At 43.0% G+C, this 18,893-nt stretch overlaps 1 protein-coding gene across 1 annotated transcript in view; it reads left to right on the top strand.

Annotated features, from left to right (window-relative positions):
* Positions 1–18,893, top strand: part of LMNB1 (lamin B1) — a 45,044-nt gene that overhangs the window by 19,717 nt on the left and 6,434 nt on the right. The window contains exons 2-6 of the mRNA XM_075931921.1: positions 1,612–1,768; positions 2,621–2,746; positions 3,584–3,754; positions 9,662–9,787; positions 18,074–18,294. Of these exons, the coding sequence (XP_075788036.1) occupies positions 1,612–1,768; positions 2,621–2,746; positions 3,584–3,754; positions 9,662–9,787; positions 18,074–18,294 (801 nt within the window). The remainder of the gene's footprint in view (positions 1–1,611; positions 1,769–2,620; positions 2,747–3,583; positions 3,755–9,661; positions 9,788–18,073; positions 18,295–18,893) is intronic.

The following is an 18,893-nucleotide window of genomic DNA, read 5'->3' as shown; positions in this document are numbered from 1 at the left end:
CTGTAGTCAGCGCTGGTCAGTTTCAGCAGCGGCTGACTTGGGGACGCCTGGGGCAGAGCAGCTGGGGTGCTGCTGGGTTGCTCCAGTAGCGCCGCTCCTCAGCGCTACTGGACCAATCTAGCAGCACCCCATCTGCTCTGCCCCAGGCGTCCTGATTCAGCTGCTGCTGAAACTGACCAGCAGCGGCAGAATCAGGACGCCTGGGGCAGAGCAGCTGGGGTGCTGCCGGGTTGGTCCAGTAGTGCCCAGAGCGGCGCTGCGGGACCAACCGGCAGCGTCCCAGCTGCTCTGCCCCAGGGTCCACAACAAAAGCCTGGTCTGCTGGGGGGGGGGGGGGGACACACTAGCTGCGCCCCCCCCTCCCCCCCAGCAGACCAGGAATACGGGGAGCAAAGCTGCAGCCGCGGCGGGTTCCCGCGCTTCTGAGGCTTTGCTCTGGCAAAGCCTCAGAAGCGCAGGAACCTGCTGTGGCTGCAGCTTTGCTCGCGGTGCCCCTGGTCTGCTGGAGACGGTCCCCAGCAGACCAGGGGCACCGGGAGCAGCTTTTCTCGCCCTGGAGGTCAAGGTGGCGGACCGCTGCCTGCGAGCTCCGGGGCGAGAGCCCCGTTCGTAAGTGCGGATCCGACATAAGTCGGATCCACGTAAGTCGGGGACTGCCTGTATTTGGCCCCGTGTAGATAGGTTTGTTTCCCAACATTTGGACCCTTCTCAAGACCCTGCAAACCTCCATTTATGAAGAATAAGGGGTATTGCGAAAGAGGGTTTTTTCTGACATTTGGGCCCATGTACATGGGGCCAAATATCGGCAAAACTTTATCCGCAAAAAGAATCGGAAGAAGATGTGCAAATGTGAGTGCAATTTGCATATCTTCTGCGGGGGGAGGCATGGGGGGAGTAAGGTAGTGTAGCAGTAGCATCAGCTGGCTCCTGCAGCCTGCCTCCCAGCCAGATCTCCCCCACCCCTTCCAGAACCCATTTTGTCATCACGGGTTGTTGGCTCATGGTCTGCAGAAAGGCCTGTGTTCAGCAGGGTGGGCCGTGCACCAAGAAGTTTGTGAATTGCTGATTTAGGCTGCTGCTAAATCTCAGTGATTCACTGTGTAAATGCCTAAGATAGTTTTGATCTTAGTTATTGTTGTACAAATAGTGACTTAAATTGCTAAATCTCTTAAAGCCTGCCATCGTGTGGTTGTAGGAAAAATTGTCTGAAAATGTGTTTGAGGTTGCTCTGATTCAAATATTTTAGCTATTTGATGGCAGCAAACTGGACTATGGCTAAAGATGCACTCCGTTGTTGCTAGATCAGCCGACTTTTTTTTTTAATTCCTGCAAGAATATTTGTGCTTATTAGTAAATTAATTGAGTTCCTATATTTCTTCTTGCTTCCAAATATTGCTAAATGTGACCTTCCAAAGATTTTTAATTGGATGTGGCCTTTTTATATTGTATAAAGAACAAGTCATCTAGACTTTTTTGTAATCTAAAAGTATCAGGAATGTTAAGTGTGGTTTTGCTGGTAAACTTTAGTTGTTAGGTCTAGAAACACCTAACAAACTTTCTCACCAAGTTTCTGCTCTCTCTCTCTCTCCCTCCCCCCCCCCCCCCCCCCAGTTATGCAAAAAAAGAAGCTGATTTTAATGGAGCCCAAGTTAAACTTCGGGAGTTTGAGGCAGCTCTAAATTCCAAAGAAGCTGCGCTAGCTACAGCACTTGGTGATAAGAAAAGCCTGGAAGGTGAACTCGAGGATTTGCGAGATCAGATTGCACAGGTGAGCTAAAGAAGTGGTTCACAATCCAGTCTGTTGAACAGATGGATTCTGAAACCAGGAAACCACTCCTTGTAAAAAAAGTTAAAAGTTACTTTATCAACAATTGGACCAAAAAATGCTGTGAACAGAAGTAAATCTACTGCTCTCCAAATGAATGAAAGTAAAAGTTCTTAACTGAAAACACTATTGCTGGCATGTTTGCTAAACTGACTCTGTTCTCCCTAAAACAAAAGAGAGGATGACTATGCAGCACTTTAAAAACTAACAGGATGGTTTATTAGGTGATGAGCTTTTGTGGGCCAGACCCACTTCCTCAGATCAAATTGTGGAAGAAAATTGGCATGACCATATATACCAAAGGGATATAATCAAAAAAAGTGATCCCTTTGGTATATATGGTCATGCCAATTTTCTTCCACAATTTGATCTGAGAAAGTGGGTCTGGCCCACGAAAGTTCATCACCTAATAAACCATCCTGTTAGTCTTTAAAGTGCTGCATAGTCCTGTCTTTTGTTTCAGCTAGACTAGATTAACACGGCTACATCTCTATTACCAGGGCTCGCCAACAGGGCTCCTGTGGAATTTGCATATCCTCATTCAAAAATAGCATGTGGTTTAGACATACCTTTGGAAAAGGCTGCTAATGAGCCACTCCCATTTGTTAATAGCTCCTCACCATGGAACCTCATGGCTCCCATAGGCTGTGGTTTGTGGGTTTTGTGGCATAAATGGTATGTTGAACAAGCAAACTGTATTTCAATGCACCATTCATTCTCATATGCTGCTTAAAGATGTCAGTAAGTTATATATGAGCATTCTACATAAGTTTAACTGTAATAACCCTTTTTTAGTTGGAAGCCTCATTAGCTGCTGCCAAGAAACAGCTGGTAGATGAAACTTTACTGAAGGTGGATCTTGAAAATCGTTGTCAGAGTCTGACTGAGGACTTGGAGTTCCGTAAAAATATGTATGAAGAGGTAATTATCTTTATATAGTAAGTTTTCATTGTAGAGGAAGCACGTGATAAAAATTTGGACTAGTTCAGCAGCTTGTTGGGAATCCCGGTGTATGTTTGTTTATTGCAGAAGCATAACTTGGCATGTGACATGACTGAAAATTCTTTTAAGCTGTGTGCCTTTTTAAATAGTATAACCTGAAATTAATATGTTCATTTTAAGGTAAAGATTTTCACTTCACTGTTACATATGAGTGTTCAGGAGGATCACAGGAGCAACAAAAAACATGTTTGAGTGCAGCATCCCTTACTCTGTGTACACACATTTCCTTTCCAGTTTCAGCTTACTATTAACACCCTTTTGTAGAACATAGGGGAAAAACGTGTAAGCGTGTTGCCTCTTACCACTAATCACTGCTTGAGGAGAATTTTTCAAGTAATGTCAAATGCACAAAATAAATATTGAGACGTACATTTTCTCTGCTAAACTTTAAATCCTAAAGTTTGCTTGTAGCAAAAGTATATCATTTTTAGAAATGTGGTATTTCAAGTTGAAGGTGCTCCTCTAGCACTTCTGACTAAATATTATAAAATTCAGTTTATGGTGTCAGATATGGAATAGGCTTTGTGAAATATTTAGGTGTTCACCGGATTCTAATATATGAAGAGCTGGAGTGGATATGCTACTGGAAATACTATTGTTGGGGTATTACTCATTTATTCAGAATACTAGTTGATGTCGTTGTTTCACATTCTAATTATAGCAGCTTAAAACTGGACTCTTGGCTGTTGGTTTAAAGCTCATTTTAACTGTTAAACTCATGTTCTTTGAAAGGTATGCCATTTCTGTTTTTCTTAGGAAATCAATGAGACAAGAAGGAAACATGAAACTCGCTTGGTTGAGGTGGATTCCGGGCGCCAAATTGAGTATGAACACAAGCTGGCTCAAGCACTTCATGAAATGAGACAGCAGCATGATGCACAAGTGAAAATATATAAAGAAGAGCTGGAACAGACTTATCATGCCAAAGTGAGAGCATATTTCTTTATATTGCTCTTTGACAGACTTTTTTCCTTGGGTGGGGGATTATAGTAATTCCAAATAACTGAGATGTATGAAGAGCCCTGGACTGGATTTAAAGCCTCATGTGTCTGGAAATTTAAATTCACACCCGGAAACATGTAAAATCTGATTTCCAGTGGAAATTATCAGGAAATATCCAAGTGTACGGTCTTGAATTGTACTTCCTATGAGTTTTTAAAAAATGAGGAATATGACTAGTACTGTGGACTCCAGAAAATGTTTTTTGAATTGCAATTAATTTACATTAATACTGGTTGTGAGCAGGGTTTCCCACATTTTTTTTAATAAACCTAGGTCTAATAGGTCTTGCTGAAAGATGAACATCCTTTGTGATGACACATTAAATATGGTTAAGCATGGTTAACTCCCTCCCCCCCTCCTTTTTTTTTTTCTTACAGGAGAGGCAATATGAAACTTGTATCGAAATCTGTCACTTTAGATAGTTCAGGTACTTGCTCATGTTGATTGCATTCTAGGTGTGTGCATGGTCATTGGAGACTTTTGCCTTAGCGGTATCTATAGATTTGGCTGTGGTGCCCCCCAAGTGCCATGCTCGTTCACAGGTATATTACATGCTCCGTTCTTGCCACCTTTGACACTCAGAGTGCCTTGTCTTGCATTGCAAGAGTCTTAGCAGTTCTTTACAGCCTATTCTCTCTCGTCTTTGCATATAGTTCGTAGGAAAGTAGTTAGCCATTAAGTCAAGTAGCTTCAGGGGGTAGCCAAGTTAGTCTTACAGAAAAAAACAACAAATGGTCTGGTAGCACTTTATAGACTAACAAAACATGTAGATGGTGGTATGAGCTTTCGTGGGCACAGCCCACTTCAGATGACCGAAGTTATTTGTAGGGGATATGAAAACTCAAAATAAATAGGAGAAGGGAAAGGAGGGGTGGGGGAGAGAAGAGAATGATGTCCAACCTAACCTAAGCCTCCCTTGCTGCAATTTAAACCCATTGCTGCTTGTCCTATCCTCAGAGGCCAAGGAGAACAATTTTTTTCTACCTCCTCCTTATAACACTCTTTTAGATACTTGAAAACTGCTATCATGTCCTTTCTCAGTCTTCTCCTTTCTAAACTAAACAAGCCCAATTCTTTCAATCTTCCCTCATGTTTTCCAGACCATTAAACATTTTTGTTGATCTTTTCTGGACCCTCTCCAAGTTCTCCATCTTTCTTGAAATGTGGTACCCAGAACTGGATACAATATTCCCATTGAGGCCTAATCAGTACAGAGTAGAGCAGAAGAATGTTTTTTTTTCCCCCCTTTCTAATGCATCCCAGATTCATGTTTGCTTTTTTTGCAACAGTGTCACACTGTTGACTCATGTTTAACTTGTCATCCTCTATGACCCCTAAATCCCTTTCAGCAGTACTTCTTCCTAGATAATCACTTCCCATTTAGTATGCGTGAAACTGATTATCCCTTCCTAAGTGGAGTATTTTGCATTTGTCCTTATTAAACTTCATCTTGTTTACCTCAAACCATTTCTCTAGTTTGTCCAGATCATTTTGAATTTTGACCCTATCCTCCTAGCTTGGTATCATCTTCAGACTTTTGTACTCTATGCTATCATTGATGAAGATATTGAATAGAGCTGGCCCCAAAACAGGCCCCTGCGGAAACTCACTTGTTATGCCCTTTCAGCATGATTGTGAACCGTTGTTAACTGCTTTCTGAGAACTGTTATCTAGCCAATTATGCACCTACCTTATAGTAGCCCCATCTAGGTTGCATTTCCCTAGTTTAAGGATAAGAAGGTCATGCAAAACCATGTCAGATGTCTTACAAAATCTAAGTATACTACGTCCACCGTTTCTCCCTTATCCATAAGACTTGTTATCCTATCAAAGAAAGTTATCAATTGGTTTGACATGATTTGTTCTTTACAAATCCATGCTGGCTGTTGGCTGTTACCTGTCACCTTATTTTCTTCCACATGTTTGCAGATGATTTCCTTCATTACTTGCTCCATTATCTTCTCTGGCACAAGTTAAACTGACTGGTCTGTAGTTTCCTGTGTTGCTCTAATTTTCCTTTTTATAGATGGGCACTATATTTGCCATTTTCCAGTCTTCTGGAATCTCCCCACTTCCATGATTTTTAAAAGATGATAGCTAATGGCTCAGATACGGTTGATAGAGGAGGTAAGCTGAGCGTAGAGCTGAAACACAACAGCTCCATGCCGGTACTGGTGAAAGCGCCAGAAGTGCAAAAAGCGGCACCAGCAAGACCGTGATCAGCACAGACACCAGTGAGGTATGCAAACACGCTTATCAAGCAACTGGCACTGGCTCCAGCTTTAATGCCAGTGCCAACAGTACAAGTGCTTCTGGTGTCCCCCTATCTCCCTCCCATCCCCCCTCCACTTCTGCTGCCTCAGTTTACCACCACAACAGAATTGACAGTGGCGTTGATACAGGGAACAGTGCTCTTTGGGACAGATGGCACCCCAGATACCCCCAGGTTCAGTTTAACTTCACTAGCATTGGCATCCCCTTTGAGTGACAGTGACAATGAGAACCCTATACACATACTCCCAGAAATTTCATCACCACTGCTGCACTAGCATGGGTGATGAAATTTCTGGGAGTATGTGTATAGGGTTCTCATTGTCACTGTCACTCAAAGGGGATGCCAATGCTAGTGAAGTTAAACTGAACCTGGGGGTAACAGTGATAATGGCTTTCACCACCCATATCAACCAACTGGCTGTATTGGGACCTGTGGGTGGTGTATGGAGTTTAACAACCTTAGCAGCCACAGCTACCACAGGTACCCAAGCCTCAGCTTCTCCCTCCATGCTCATTTGCCCGACCATTCCTGTTTCTCAGAGTACAAAGAGGAAGTTGACATCACAGGGGCAGAATGAACAATAGACTTGCCCCCACCTACACACCTTTCATCCTCGTCACCTGATGACACAATCATGCCTCTACCACCCAGTGCAGGGGATGATTTAAATCCTTTCAGGAACAGTTTAAACAGGTATAACGTACACTGGAAATATCGCTGTCAGATATTGCTGAGTTACTGCCCCAGGTGAGTAACCTTCCCTTTCTGAACCTCTCAGTGGCTACTTGTTATAGCTACTGCTTAGGCTGGATCTGCTGTCCCCAAAACCATGGCAGTCTTCTGACTCTTGACCTGGGGGTGCTGCACCCAACAGCTTGGTTACTGCATGGTTAAATGCGGAGGAGCAGGAGTGTTTGGCTGGTGTTAAATTAGGTTCTCTTGGGCAGAAGAAAGCCCTCCGCCTGAGTGACCTACCTAGCCAAATGGAAGCAGTTTGCTTGTTGGCCCTCAGATACAGTCTGGCTCACTCAGAATAGATGCCTTTTATTTAATCCTGTATCTTCTGCACCTGAAGCTATAAGGTCTGTGTCTCTCATCTGTCAGTGTCTATTTGGTTGCTATCTAGTCCTCCTATCTGCCGTTCAAGGATTGGTTGGCTTTCACTCAAAACATGACTGCTAAGTTCCTCCAGGGCTTTGAATACCTTGATCCGCACGTGAGGGAGGGACCTGAATCCAGTGCTGTTGTGGCTCCTCAGACAAGCCCTTTGGCTTCCTGCTCTCTCCTCCTTTCTGGGAAGGTCATGTTTGTTGCGGTAACATCTACCTAATGGGTGTCTGAGATTAGGTTGCTCACCTCAGAAATGCCCTATATGGGCTTCTACGAAGACTAGGTACAGCTGTGGCCAGACTTGGCTTTCCTGCCCATGGTGGTCTCACTGTTTCATGTGGGCCAGGATGTCTTTGTTTCCATAAGTCAGAGGAGGGACAGCATAGGTTGTATTCTCTAGAGTCAAGGCCACTAGCCTTCTATGTTGAAAAGATGAAGCCATTCTATAAGTTGATGCAATTGTTTGTCGTAGTGGCTGACAGAATGAAAGGTTGTGCACTGTTCGCTCAAAGAATTTCCTCTTGGCTCACTGCCCTGCATTGGCAGTTGCTGCAATCAGACAAAGGTGCCACTGGTGAATTGTAACTGCTCAATGAGGATGTAAGCCTTCCTAGTACAGCTTTCCTAGTACAAGTGCCGATCTGGAACATCAGTAGGATGTCCACCTGCTTTTCTGTCTACATTCTGTCCTGCACTAGGGATGTTAAATATCAGTTAACTGAATAGTTGATTAACCTCATGAATTCTTATCGGTTAGTCGACTATTCTGTAGTCCCAGGGCAATCCCTGTCTGAGGGAGAGGGGTCTGAGCTCCTGGACCCAGTGTGAGCCAAAATGCAGAGCCCGGGGGGGGGGCGTGTCCAGGACCCAGTGCAAGCTGGGACTGAGCTGGGCTGCTGGTCAGCCTGATAAAAATTTGCTGCGTGGGGGTATGGAGGGTGGGGAATGCATGTCTTGCTTATCGGTTAATAGGTTAATCGATTATACTATTACATTCCTATCATGCACTTATCCAGCAGGCTTGGGATAATGTTGGCTTCAGTAGAGTAATGCTGCAAGTTGCTAGACTGAACTCGGAGCCCTCCTCTAAAAATACTGCTTGTGAGTCACCTGGAATGAAACTGACATGAGCAGAAACTCACAGAAAACTGTTACTTGTCTTTTCATAACATATTTTGAGATGTGTTGCTCCTGTCCATTCCATTACTCACAGTTCTCCTGTACTGTTGGAGTTGTTGGCAAGAAGAAACTGACATATGGTTGGCAGCACCTACTATAGCAGTGCATGAGCATAGCACTCAAGGATGTGCCACAGCTGATCTTACAAATATGACTAAAGCAAAAATCTCTGTACACACATGCCTACAATGGAATGAATATGAGCAACAGATCTTGAGCAACAGTTGCGAAAAGGTAGATAATGTTTTCCTTCCTCTGCCTTGATGATTAGGCAGTTTTGTAAACAGACTACTCTCAATTTAAACTCCCTTCATCTTGCTTTTTCCTGCTTGTATGCATGGGTTTCATAGTAGGTAGAACTCAAATGCATTGATAAAAGAATGAATTAAATAGTTATAGTAAATTACTACTGATACTTATGTTCAGATTAATCTTCCTTGAGAAACTTCAAGTGGATTTTGAAATACTTTTTTCTTTAAAGTGTAGACTAAAATTTAGGAACTAAATCTATTCTTACTAGCCTGAAAGATTTTTTCCCCAGAACTCTTGTGAGTGTGTGTTTCTATTTTAGTCTGTACCTTTTACCATATTTGATATTTTTTAGAAGTTGAATTCATGGTGCTAAACTAACTGTGGCACTGCTCACTTCTTTAGTTTCCGTAATTGCTAATAGGGATGTGAGTGTCATGGTTACACGCAGCTCCCTAATTGCTAATATATTTTTAATAGTAAATTATTTAAGGAAGGTGGTGGTTGTAAAGAGAAGGAATGTGATATCTCCAAGGACTGGTAAAGTGCTATGAAGTCTTTTTTGATTTGGGACTGTCCAATACACAGATAACTTCTATGAAAACTATTGATCTTGGTCAAGTGCCTGCATAGGCAGCACCACAATAAGAACCCTTGTTTGTCAGTCCTAGGATCAAAGAATGAAGGGTTTGAACCTTAAACTTGCCTCTGGATGAAGACTTTTACATTTCTAATTTGGGACATAGTGATGATGTGGGGAGTTGGAGGAAAGCCTGTATTGCTGTTTGTTCCTAGCATAGATGCTCAATCAGACTTTGACATCTGGGAAAGTGAATCTAGCACACGAATTGAGCACTACACTTGCCAAAAAAGGCAGCATGATGCTTTTCCTGTATTACAGCAGCAGATGGGAACTTTGCTGTTTATTAGTAGTACCTAAAGTTCTTTAGGTGGCCCATGATTTCTTGCTTTTTAGTAGCAAGTTGTTTGAGACTGATGTGCAGTTTGCTTTGTTTTAGCTTGAGAACGCCAGACTCTCCTCTGAGATGAGTAGTTCCACAGCGAACTCAGTAAGAGAAGAACTGACAGAAAGTCGTATGCGAATTGAAAGCCTCTCCTCCCAGCTCTCAAGCCTACAAAAAGAGGTAACAAATCATCTCGGATTTGCTGTCCCTTTAATAGAACTTGATTAAAAGTATACACCCTTTTTTCTTTATTTCGAATTGAATGTTAAATGGATTTTATTAGTTTTCCTGATATCTTACTGGCTGTTGCTTTTTAAATTCTGTCACTGTTACAAATACCAAAGATTCCAATAACTGAAAGATTAGAATTAAAATATTTTTGTTTACTTCAAATATTTAACAGCAGTTTCAGGTCAGTTGTACTGTTTCTCTTATGTAAAGTTTTTATAAAATGGGGAAAGATGTCTTAACTTTTTTTTCAAATACTCCCTTGAATATATTTTTGTAAGTAAGTTTTTTACATTGTCTTTGAGAAAAGGGAAAGATGTGTTTACCCTCCAGTGAATTACATACTGAAAATATACTGAACTGGTTTTGCTCTATTTGTTTTGTATTCTTCTAGTAGCTAACTTGTTTATGTTCACCTATTTCTCTATTAGATCATTCTGTTAATGACTAAGTGGTTAATGGCTTGAATGGGCACAACAAACTAAATCCGCAGTTTTGATCATTGGTACAATATGTTCAATTTTTTTTGCTTGTAAATGCAGGTACTGTGGCATTGATTTAGAAATGGCTGGTGTTCTGCTGTTGTGATGATCTTGAAAGATGGTTTTCTGTTTCAAGAATTAGGAGGTTTTATTTTCATCTCATGCTCCTTCCCCATTGTGTACCGTTTTGTTTTCTGTGCTACACGGGTGGTTTTACTGTACTCATCACTCTGCTTAATGCCCAAGAGCTCGGGTACTCAACATGATTTTTGTCACATTTGTGTTCTCATTCTCTTCCCAGTGTATATCAAGTACATTCTAGAAATTTTATTTTCTATTCACACATGTTATGTGTGTGTTAGAGAGCAAGATCAAAGACATTAATCTTGTATGTGGAATAAAAGGTGGTGAGGGCTGTGATCCTTGGTTTCTATCTGAATTGATTCCACTGTCTTCAGCTGGCCTCCAAGAAAATTTCTATGGAACAGGCGGAATGTGTGGTGAGCTGGCTTAAAAGCCTGGTACAGAGACAGCAAGAGGGTGGGGCAGTGCAGGGCGTGTAGTTATTTGGTTTAACTGATAAGCTTAGGCTTATCGGTTAATCGTTCAAACGACTATACATTAACATCCCTAGTTAATATCCATTTTGTTTTTGTGGTCCACATTGGTGTTTACATTAAATAACTCCTCTCTTTCTCTGGTATTTCTCCCTCTGTTGTAATTAGAGAGAGCAATCACATCTTCTCATTATCATTCTTTTGGTTATGCTAAAAAAGTCAAGCTCTGACTCTCTCTTCTAAGGTAGGTTTTCCAGTTTTCAGATCATCCTAGTAGCTCTTTTCTGGCCCTGTTCCAATTTGAATTAATTGTTAGTTAAACATGGGAGACTAGAATTGAAATCTCACCAATTCCTTGTATAATGGTACTAACCTTTCTTGTTTCTACTCGAAATATCTGATTTGGTGCATCCTAGCTCTGCATTAGTCTTTTTCATATCCATATCATGTTATCGGTTCATAATCACTCTGTGATCAACACATGGATCTGTGTCTTCACTGTCGCTTCCAACTGGTAAGTCCTCACCGTATAGCAAAAATTATTTGTCCTTAAGGCCTGGTCTACACTAGGACCTTAGTCTGAAATAACCCCCCAGGTTGAATTTATAAGCGATGTGTCCACATTATCAAGCCTGTTATTCCGGAATAAGGGGCCGTGGAATTTGAACTCTGTAGTCCTGCTTTTCATAAGGAATAACACTATTCCCAAACTTATAGTTACAAATAGTGTTAGTGTAGATTCTCCGGTGCTATTAATTGACCTCGGGTAGGCCTCTACCAGCTCCCCAAAGTGCTTCCTGGGGCTCTTAGTCCAAGGTAGCGCATCCACATTAATGGAGCCTGCCTCAGACTACATTTGATTCTTCCCTGTAGTGAGGACACAGAAATTTGAATTTGTAAAATTGGGTACTCAGAATTCAAACTTAGTAAATTATACTGTAGACATGTCTGAAGTGCTTGACTTTGTATTACATGTTGAATCTCTCTGGTCTGGCACCCTTGGGACCTTACTGGTACCGGATGAGGGATTTTTCAGGACCCCCTGATGCTGGCTCCCCCTGCCAGTGCCTCTTCCCCCGCCCCCTCTCTCCCTCCCTGCCTTCCTGGTTCCCCTTCTCAGCCCAGCTAATCCACATGCTGGCTTCCAGCTCCCCCTTTGCAGCCCAGCTGAGCCACCAATGAGCTTCTGGGCCACCCTCCTGCAGTGCACCGGAACACTCTGATCCTAGAACAGTTGTGGCCATTTGTTACTCTAGTTTACAATGTCACCCAAATCTTTTATGATATTTTGGTCCTCCTCCTCCATATTGGCAATACCTCCAAATTTTGTCACCCACACATTTTTTAGTGCACACCCACAAGTTCTATCAAGCTCAGTAATAAAAATATTTAATAAGATTGGTTCCAAGACACATCCCTAAAGAACTCCTCTAGCAACCTCCCTTCAGCCTCTTAGTTCCTTTTAATTATGAACCATAGTAGTCTCCCTTTACCAGTTCCTTATCCATCTTTGTTCTCACGTTAGTTCCCATCTTCTTCAGTTGAATTAATAATTTGTCATATGGAACTGTATCAAATGCCTTACTAAAATTAATATTGTATCTACTGCAGTTCCTGTGTCTATGAACAGTTTCCTTAACAAAAGAGGCGTTCAAGTTGGTCTAGCACAATCTACCTTTTGTAAACCATGTTGTGTTTTATCTCCGTTACTATTTACATCCACGTCCTGAACTGTTTTCTTCCCAAAAAAAGGCATGCAGTATCTCAGTTCTCACTTTATCCTCTCTTAAAAATAGGAGCCATATTAGCAGTTGTCCTGCCATAGGGTATGAGTGTGTACAGATTTATTAACAATTCTTGTTGGTCTTAGTTTCACATTCCAGTTCTTTTTTAATATAGTTGGATGCAGATTAGTCTTACAAAGCTGGTACATTTCACTTCTGTCTTGATATGTTAATTTCTCCTGTTATATCCTTGTTCCCATTATTCACCTTGCAGCTAACCCTAAGATCTTCATTGGCCTTATTAAAAACAGAGGCAAAACATTTGTTTAGATGTTGGTCCATGCCTAGATTGTCTCGAATCTCCATCATTCCCCCCTCAGTAGGGAGTAGTCGACTAGTTGCTAAGCACAAGCTTATCGGGTAGTCGATTGGCGTATCATCTACTCACTCTTCCTCTGCCCCTGCCTTTGAGAGATAACAGAGGAGGGAGGAGCTGGTGCTGGGGGAGGCAGTGTGTAGGGGGGTGATGTAGGGAATGCCGCTGCCAAGCAGCCCCCTCGTTTCCCCCCGCCCCACCCCCCCTTTTTTTTTGCAACAGCCCAGGCTGGCCACGTGCAGGAGCTGCTCCAGCATCAGCCCTTGTTTGTGGTCAACAAGGCTGGCTGCCACAAACAGGAGCTGCTGGACTCAACAAGAGCTGGGACCAAGCAGTCCTGACTTGCGCTGGTCCTGGATGCTGTGCCTCTGCATTTTAAATATACAGTAAAACTCCAACTGTCCGGCATCCAGTGGTCCAGCACTCCTGATAGTCTGGAACCCGGAAGTGCTCCGGCCAGCTGGACAATTGGAGGTGCTCTGCCCCCGGCTTCCGGAAGTCAGCCGCTGGTCAGTTTCAACAGCGGCTGACTTGGGGAAGCCAGGGAGCGGGGCAGAGCATCTGGGGTGCTGCTGGGTTGGTCCTACAGTGCCCCCCTCTCCCATGGTGAGCAGTTCCCGACCTCTCCTCCCCGTCCCCACCCCAGACCCCTGATAGCCCCCCCTTCCGGTACTCTGGCATATCTAATAATCTGGCATTCCCCCTGGGTCCTAAAGGTGCCGCATTATCTGTAGCTTACTGTAGTAAGAGCCCAGTAGCTCGTACTACATTTAAAATGCAGAGCCACAGAGTTCTGCATTGTATTAACTACATGATTAGCCAGATAACTAAGAAAACAAGGACAGAGGAGTGTGATCACTAAACAATGAGGATTAAGGATGTTAAATTGCAGTTATCTGGCTATAGACTCTTTTACTATTAATTTTTTAATGCTCTTTGCAAGCTCCAACTCTGTTTAGCTTTTAGCAGTTCTCACTTTATCCTTAGCCTTTCTGAACTACAAAATTTAACTTTCTTTGCTGATACTTTTTCTATTTCTTGTAAGCTTTCTGATTATTTTTTTTAATCACCTGTTTGAGGGGTTTGTTCGTTCAGCTGGGTCTGCAACCCTCGTCTGATTTTTTCCTCCCCCCCCCTCCCTTTTTTGCTTGGGATTCGGATTGCAGATAATTTCTGCAGCTTTGACTTAGAATTACTTTGAGTCTGTTGTATTCAAATTCGTATGTTCTTCAGTTTGGGCCACTTCCCTAACAAATACTTAATTTTTTAAAGCTAGTCCTTTTGAAATCAAGGATCCTAGTTGCAGATCTTTAGGACATACTGTATGTTTGGCCATATCTGTTACTTCATTCCAATTGTATCTGTTCCCTTTTTTGTTAGAGAATTCTGAGTCTTTTGGGGCCATATATACATTGCAGCATAATTTAGGGGGTTCATTTTTGCATCTTGTGTCCATTTCATGTGGCACTGGGCAGTCTAGCAGGTGCTGGAAGGGGGAGTTAGTGAGTATCCTTTCTCTTGGTGGGTATTTAGTGGTGCGTGTTTGATATGAGGTAGGGCACATGGATTGCTTCCTTGGTATGCCAGAGTTACTGGATTTTTTTTATGGACCTCCCCCTTAGGCTCTAGGGTAGGGACAAAAATGAGGGGTTCATTGCGCAAGACAGGTCTGTGAGTGAGTGAGATGGGGATGAGGGTGCAGGATCTGGGGTGCTGAAGGGGAGAGATTGCAAGGTCTGGGTGGGAGGTAGGGTGCAGAAGCAAGCTGGGAGTAGGGTGTCTGTCCAAGTAGAGGGAGCAGGAGCAAGGGAGGGTAGGTGGATGCAGGAGGCGGGTGAGGATAGGTATCTGGCTAGGCCAGGGGTGAGGGTGCAGGAGTAAGATGGGGGTAGGGTGTCTGGTCAGGAGGGAGGGTGCAGGAGCATGGGAGGATGTTGGAGCAAACTGGGGGTGCAGAGTCTTGGTGGGGAGGTGAACGAGGGGGATTCGGGTGTGGGGGTTTGGGTATGTGGGGGGGGGGGGACGCTTACTCGGCTTCGTGCCCCCTTGCAGCAACTGCCACGGCCACGCGGTCCTGGGCCGACCATAGAGTTGCCACTGAGGATCCTCAGTTCCAGTGCTGCCTCCTCCCACTACAGCCTAACCTGCTGCTGGGGAAGAAGGAGGGCTCTCCAGCAGCTGTGTGGGGGAGGAGGGATGGAGCTGAACTCTTGCCCTGCCTGCTGCTGAAAATCAGCTCATGTGCCACTTATGGCATGTGTGCCACAGGTTGATGGTCCTGGTCTATAATGATGATATGCACTTGTCTTCATTTGGAGGCACTTGGCGAGCTTTACAACACTAATAAAATAACTTTCCAACATTTCCTATTAAGTAGATTGGATGGTCTTCATTTTAAAGATGAGGACACCGAAGTACAGAAATTAACTCCTAGTGTGTCCTAAGCACCATACCATTGTTCTATGTTGTTTGGAAAGATGACAACTAAATTTATGCCTATATGTCTTCGTATTGTATGTGACTTATGTTGTAATAAGGAAACCTACAGGCATGCTTACCGTGGTTGACTGGAACTAGTGAGTCACAAGGACTTCCTGAAATCAAACTTCAGTACAGTATGAGCATTTCCTTTCCCCCCCTGCCCACCACATAAGTGATATTGCCTAACTTTGGATTGGTGCAGTGATGCACTTAGTCTTCCCAACTTCTTAAAAGAGAAATATCTGCTACTACAATCACTTCCAATAAATTTTTATACATTTTTGCTGTCTTTCCTGCAGAGCCCTCAAATGCAGATTCGGAGTATTGTCTACAGGAGTATGTTTTTTCAGTGTCCCAATTGCATTGGCATCAGTGTAGTTCATCCATTTCAAGAAGTAATGAGCCTACTCATGTGGACTGCCCAGTGGTGTGTTTCTACCATATTGTATAATGCCCCTCAGAGTAGATCTAGACCAGATAATGGCAAATTAATAGCAGCTGGTCTATACTACTGTTCACCCTCATTGTCAGTGCAGCATAATCCACGTAATTACAGTGACAGATTGAGAGCTTAATGTCAACATGATTTGGGAGGGTTAACATTGTATTTGCATATCAGTTTTTGCCGATAACTTACAACACCCAAAAAAAAAATCAATTTTAAAAATCCCTTCCTTTCTTCCATTAAACCCTATGTAAAGTTTGAAATCTAACTATTCCAGTATAGCCTCTCCCCATTGAGTTACATAGCGACCGCGCTGTTCGTAAGTGCGGGTCACGTTCATAACTCTGGGACCGCCTTTACGACCGCTCCATGGGAGCTTTGGTCATAAATGCAAACAGTCGTAACTCAGCCGTTTGCAACTTGGGGACCGGCTGTATTCAAAAGCAGCCTAAAAGCTTTTAACCCACCTGAAATTTTGGCACCATCCCTTACAGCAGGGGTCTGGAACCTTTTCAAACCAAATAGCCAAACTACATGAAAGTTTAGAACAAGTGGTCAACAAAGAGCTGTATAAGAATGTCCATTTGCATGACTGAAAATCTACAATGTAATATTATTAATTGACTTTGTGATTAATAGCATGAATGAAACCTTGTACTCCCACACTTTATTTAATGGGACTTTTGCTGTTGCATCTTTTAGCACATTTCTTTAAAGTTTACAACCCACAGCCCCCACAGCCACTGAGAACAGCTGGCTTCAGCTGTGGCAGCCACCTGCCACATGGCGGCTGCCAGAGCTGAAGCCGACTGTTGTGTGGTGGCTTAGGGGGCTGGGGTTGTATACCCCAGCCCCCTGAACCGCCACACATCAGCTGGATTCTGTCCCGCTGGGCTACTGGCCAAGAGCTGCCTTGGGTAAGTGCCTCCCAGCCAAGCCTAGACCTGGCACCCCCACCCTGTCCTGCACCCCAATTCCCTGCTCCAGGCCACATTCCCTTACTGCACAGGTCGCAATCTCCTCCTGTCTCAAGTTATAACTCCTAACCCAACCATCAGCACATCCTCCTGTATCCCTCCTCCAGGGCAGAATCTTCTCCTGCACCCATACCCCCTCCGTACCTGGCAGCCCCTCCCTCCCTGACAACCTAGACTCCCCACCAAGCTGCCCACACCTAGAGTGCACCACATAGAACCCTGTATTCTTGAGGGAATTGTATACTGAAAATTTTTGGGAAGTTTTGCATATTTTAATTGTCAAAACAACACCCACGACAATTATAATCACACCATTTTCAATTATTTTAGTAATTTATTTCAAAATACCTGTCAGCATATAATTGGAAATGGTGTGATAGTTATTTTGAAAATAAAATATGCAGAATTTTAAAATTGTGTGCAGAATATTTCATTTTTGGCACAAAATTATCTCAGGAATAAATATTGGCTTTTAAATCTTATTTAAAATAGCTACTGGAGTTCTAAGTAAAAACTTAAGTCCCAGTTCTCTTCACTAACTCTTCATCCTGAGCCTTCATTACTCCACTTATAGGAATGAAGTACGTATTTGATGTTTTTATTGAAGTTCAACTTTATAAATTTGAATCATTGAAGAAGCTGCCATTTAATTTTACTTCTTGACAAACCAAGAGCTGATTTGTCACTTGCATGTTTAAAGTACATCCCTAGTATAAACACTAGGGATGTTTAAGTGTAAACGTCTAACCGTTTAACCAATAAGTGCATGCTTATTGGTTAATGGTGTTGGTTGTACACAGAGAAGCCTTCTTACCAGGAGTTGGGCAGGAAAGGGCTGCCTGCTCTGCTCCCGGGAAGGAGGCTTCGCTACTGGCTCGTGTCTTGGCAGTGAAACCCCCTCCCTGGGAGTCGGGCCAACAGGGACTAATGGCCCCACTCCCGAGGAGGCTTTGCTGCTAAGCTTTATGCCGTCGAGTCTGCAGCACCGCTAACTGTTGAGATTTCACCTGCATATGCACTGCATGGACAAGTGTGTACTCCTCAAAAGTTGTGTAGTACAGGATATTGGAGAGGATGGGCTGGGATTCAATGAATATAAAACTTTCTATACTAATTTTGAAATTCTAGGTTTCTTGATACCCTCAAGAAGCAAACGGTTTCTATGTGTAGCCACTTGTTTTTCTGTCTTGTTTTAGTCTAGGGGATGGCTGGATAAGATGCAAGAGCTGGAGGACACGCTGGCTAAGGAAAGGGACAACTATCGTAGGATGCTCTCTGACAAGGAAAGAGAAATGGCAGAGATAAGAGATCAGATGCAGCAACAGTTGAATGACTATGAACAACTTCTGGATGTGAAATTGGCTCTGGATATGGAAATCAATGCATATAGGAAATTGCTGGAGGGTGAAGAAGAGAGGTAAAAATTATGTTCCATTGAATATTGTTGGTGTCTTTTGAAAAACTTTAAGTAAATCTCAAGAGAGCTTTTTTGTTGAGAGACTCATTTAAATGCTTCAGGGTCTTTTACTACATATGTCCATATTTCCAAAAGTAAGAGGCCCTGTGCAGCCCCATGTAAGATGTGTGACTTCTTCTATTAATATTCTCAAAAGCTACTAAGTGCTGATTTAAAGGAAAGATGTGATAAGAGGAGATGAGCAAATCTACAAACTATTCCTGCAAAGCTTTACTTTTTATTAGCAGTCTTTAATAGTACACGTGTAATAGAAGAAAATGCTTAGTATTAGCAGGTTTTTTTAAATACGGAGGTGAGGCCTTTTGAAAGTAAGGGGAAGGTGGCAGTATTGCTTATTTTGTTAGTCTGACTTATGGAATAATATTCAAACTCTCTTGGGGGACGAGGTGACAAATGTATGTGGTGCTGACAATGGATGCTTGTTCAGTCAGCCCATCCATAAGGAAACACAAATTATGTGCTTTTTTCAGTCTAGGAATACTCTGGTGAAATGTCTCACGGGGGTAACTGTTAGTCTATAATGTTTTTAAAAAGTTAGT

This window comes from Pelodiscus sinensis, chromosome 6, assembly GCF_049634645.1.
Source record: "Pelodiscus sinensis isolate JC-2024 chromosome 6, ASM4963464v1, whole genome shotgun sequence".
NCBI lineage: Eukaryota > Metazoa > Chordata > Testudines > Trionychidae > Pelodiscus > Pelodiscus sinensis.
Note: the sequence above shows the minus strand (reverse complement) of the source record. Positions and strands in the feature narration are given on the sequence as shown.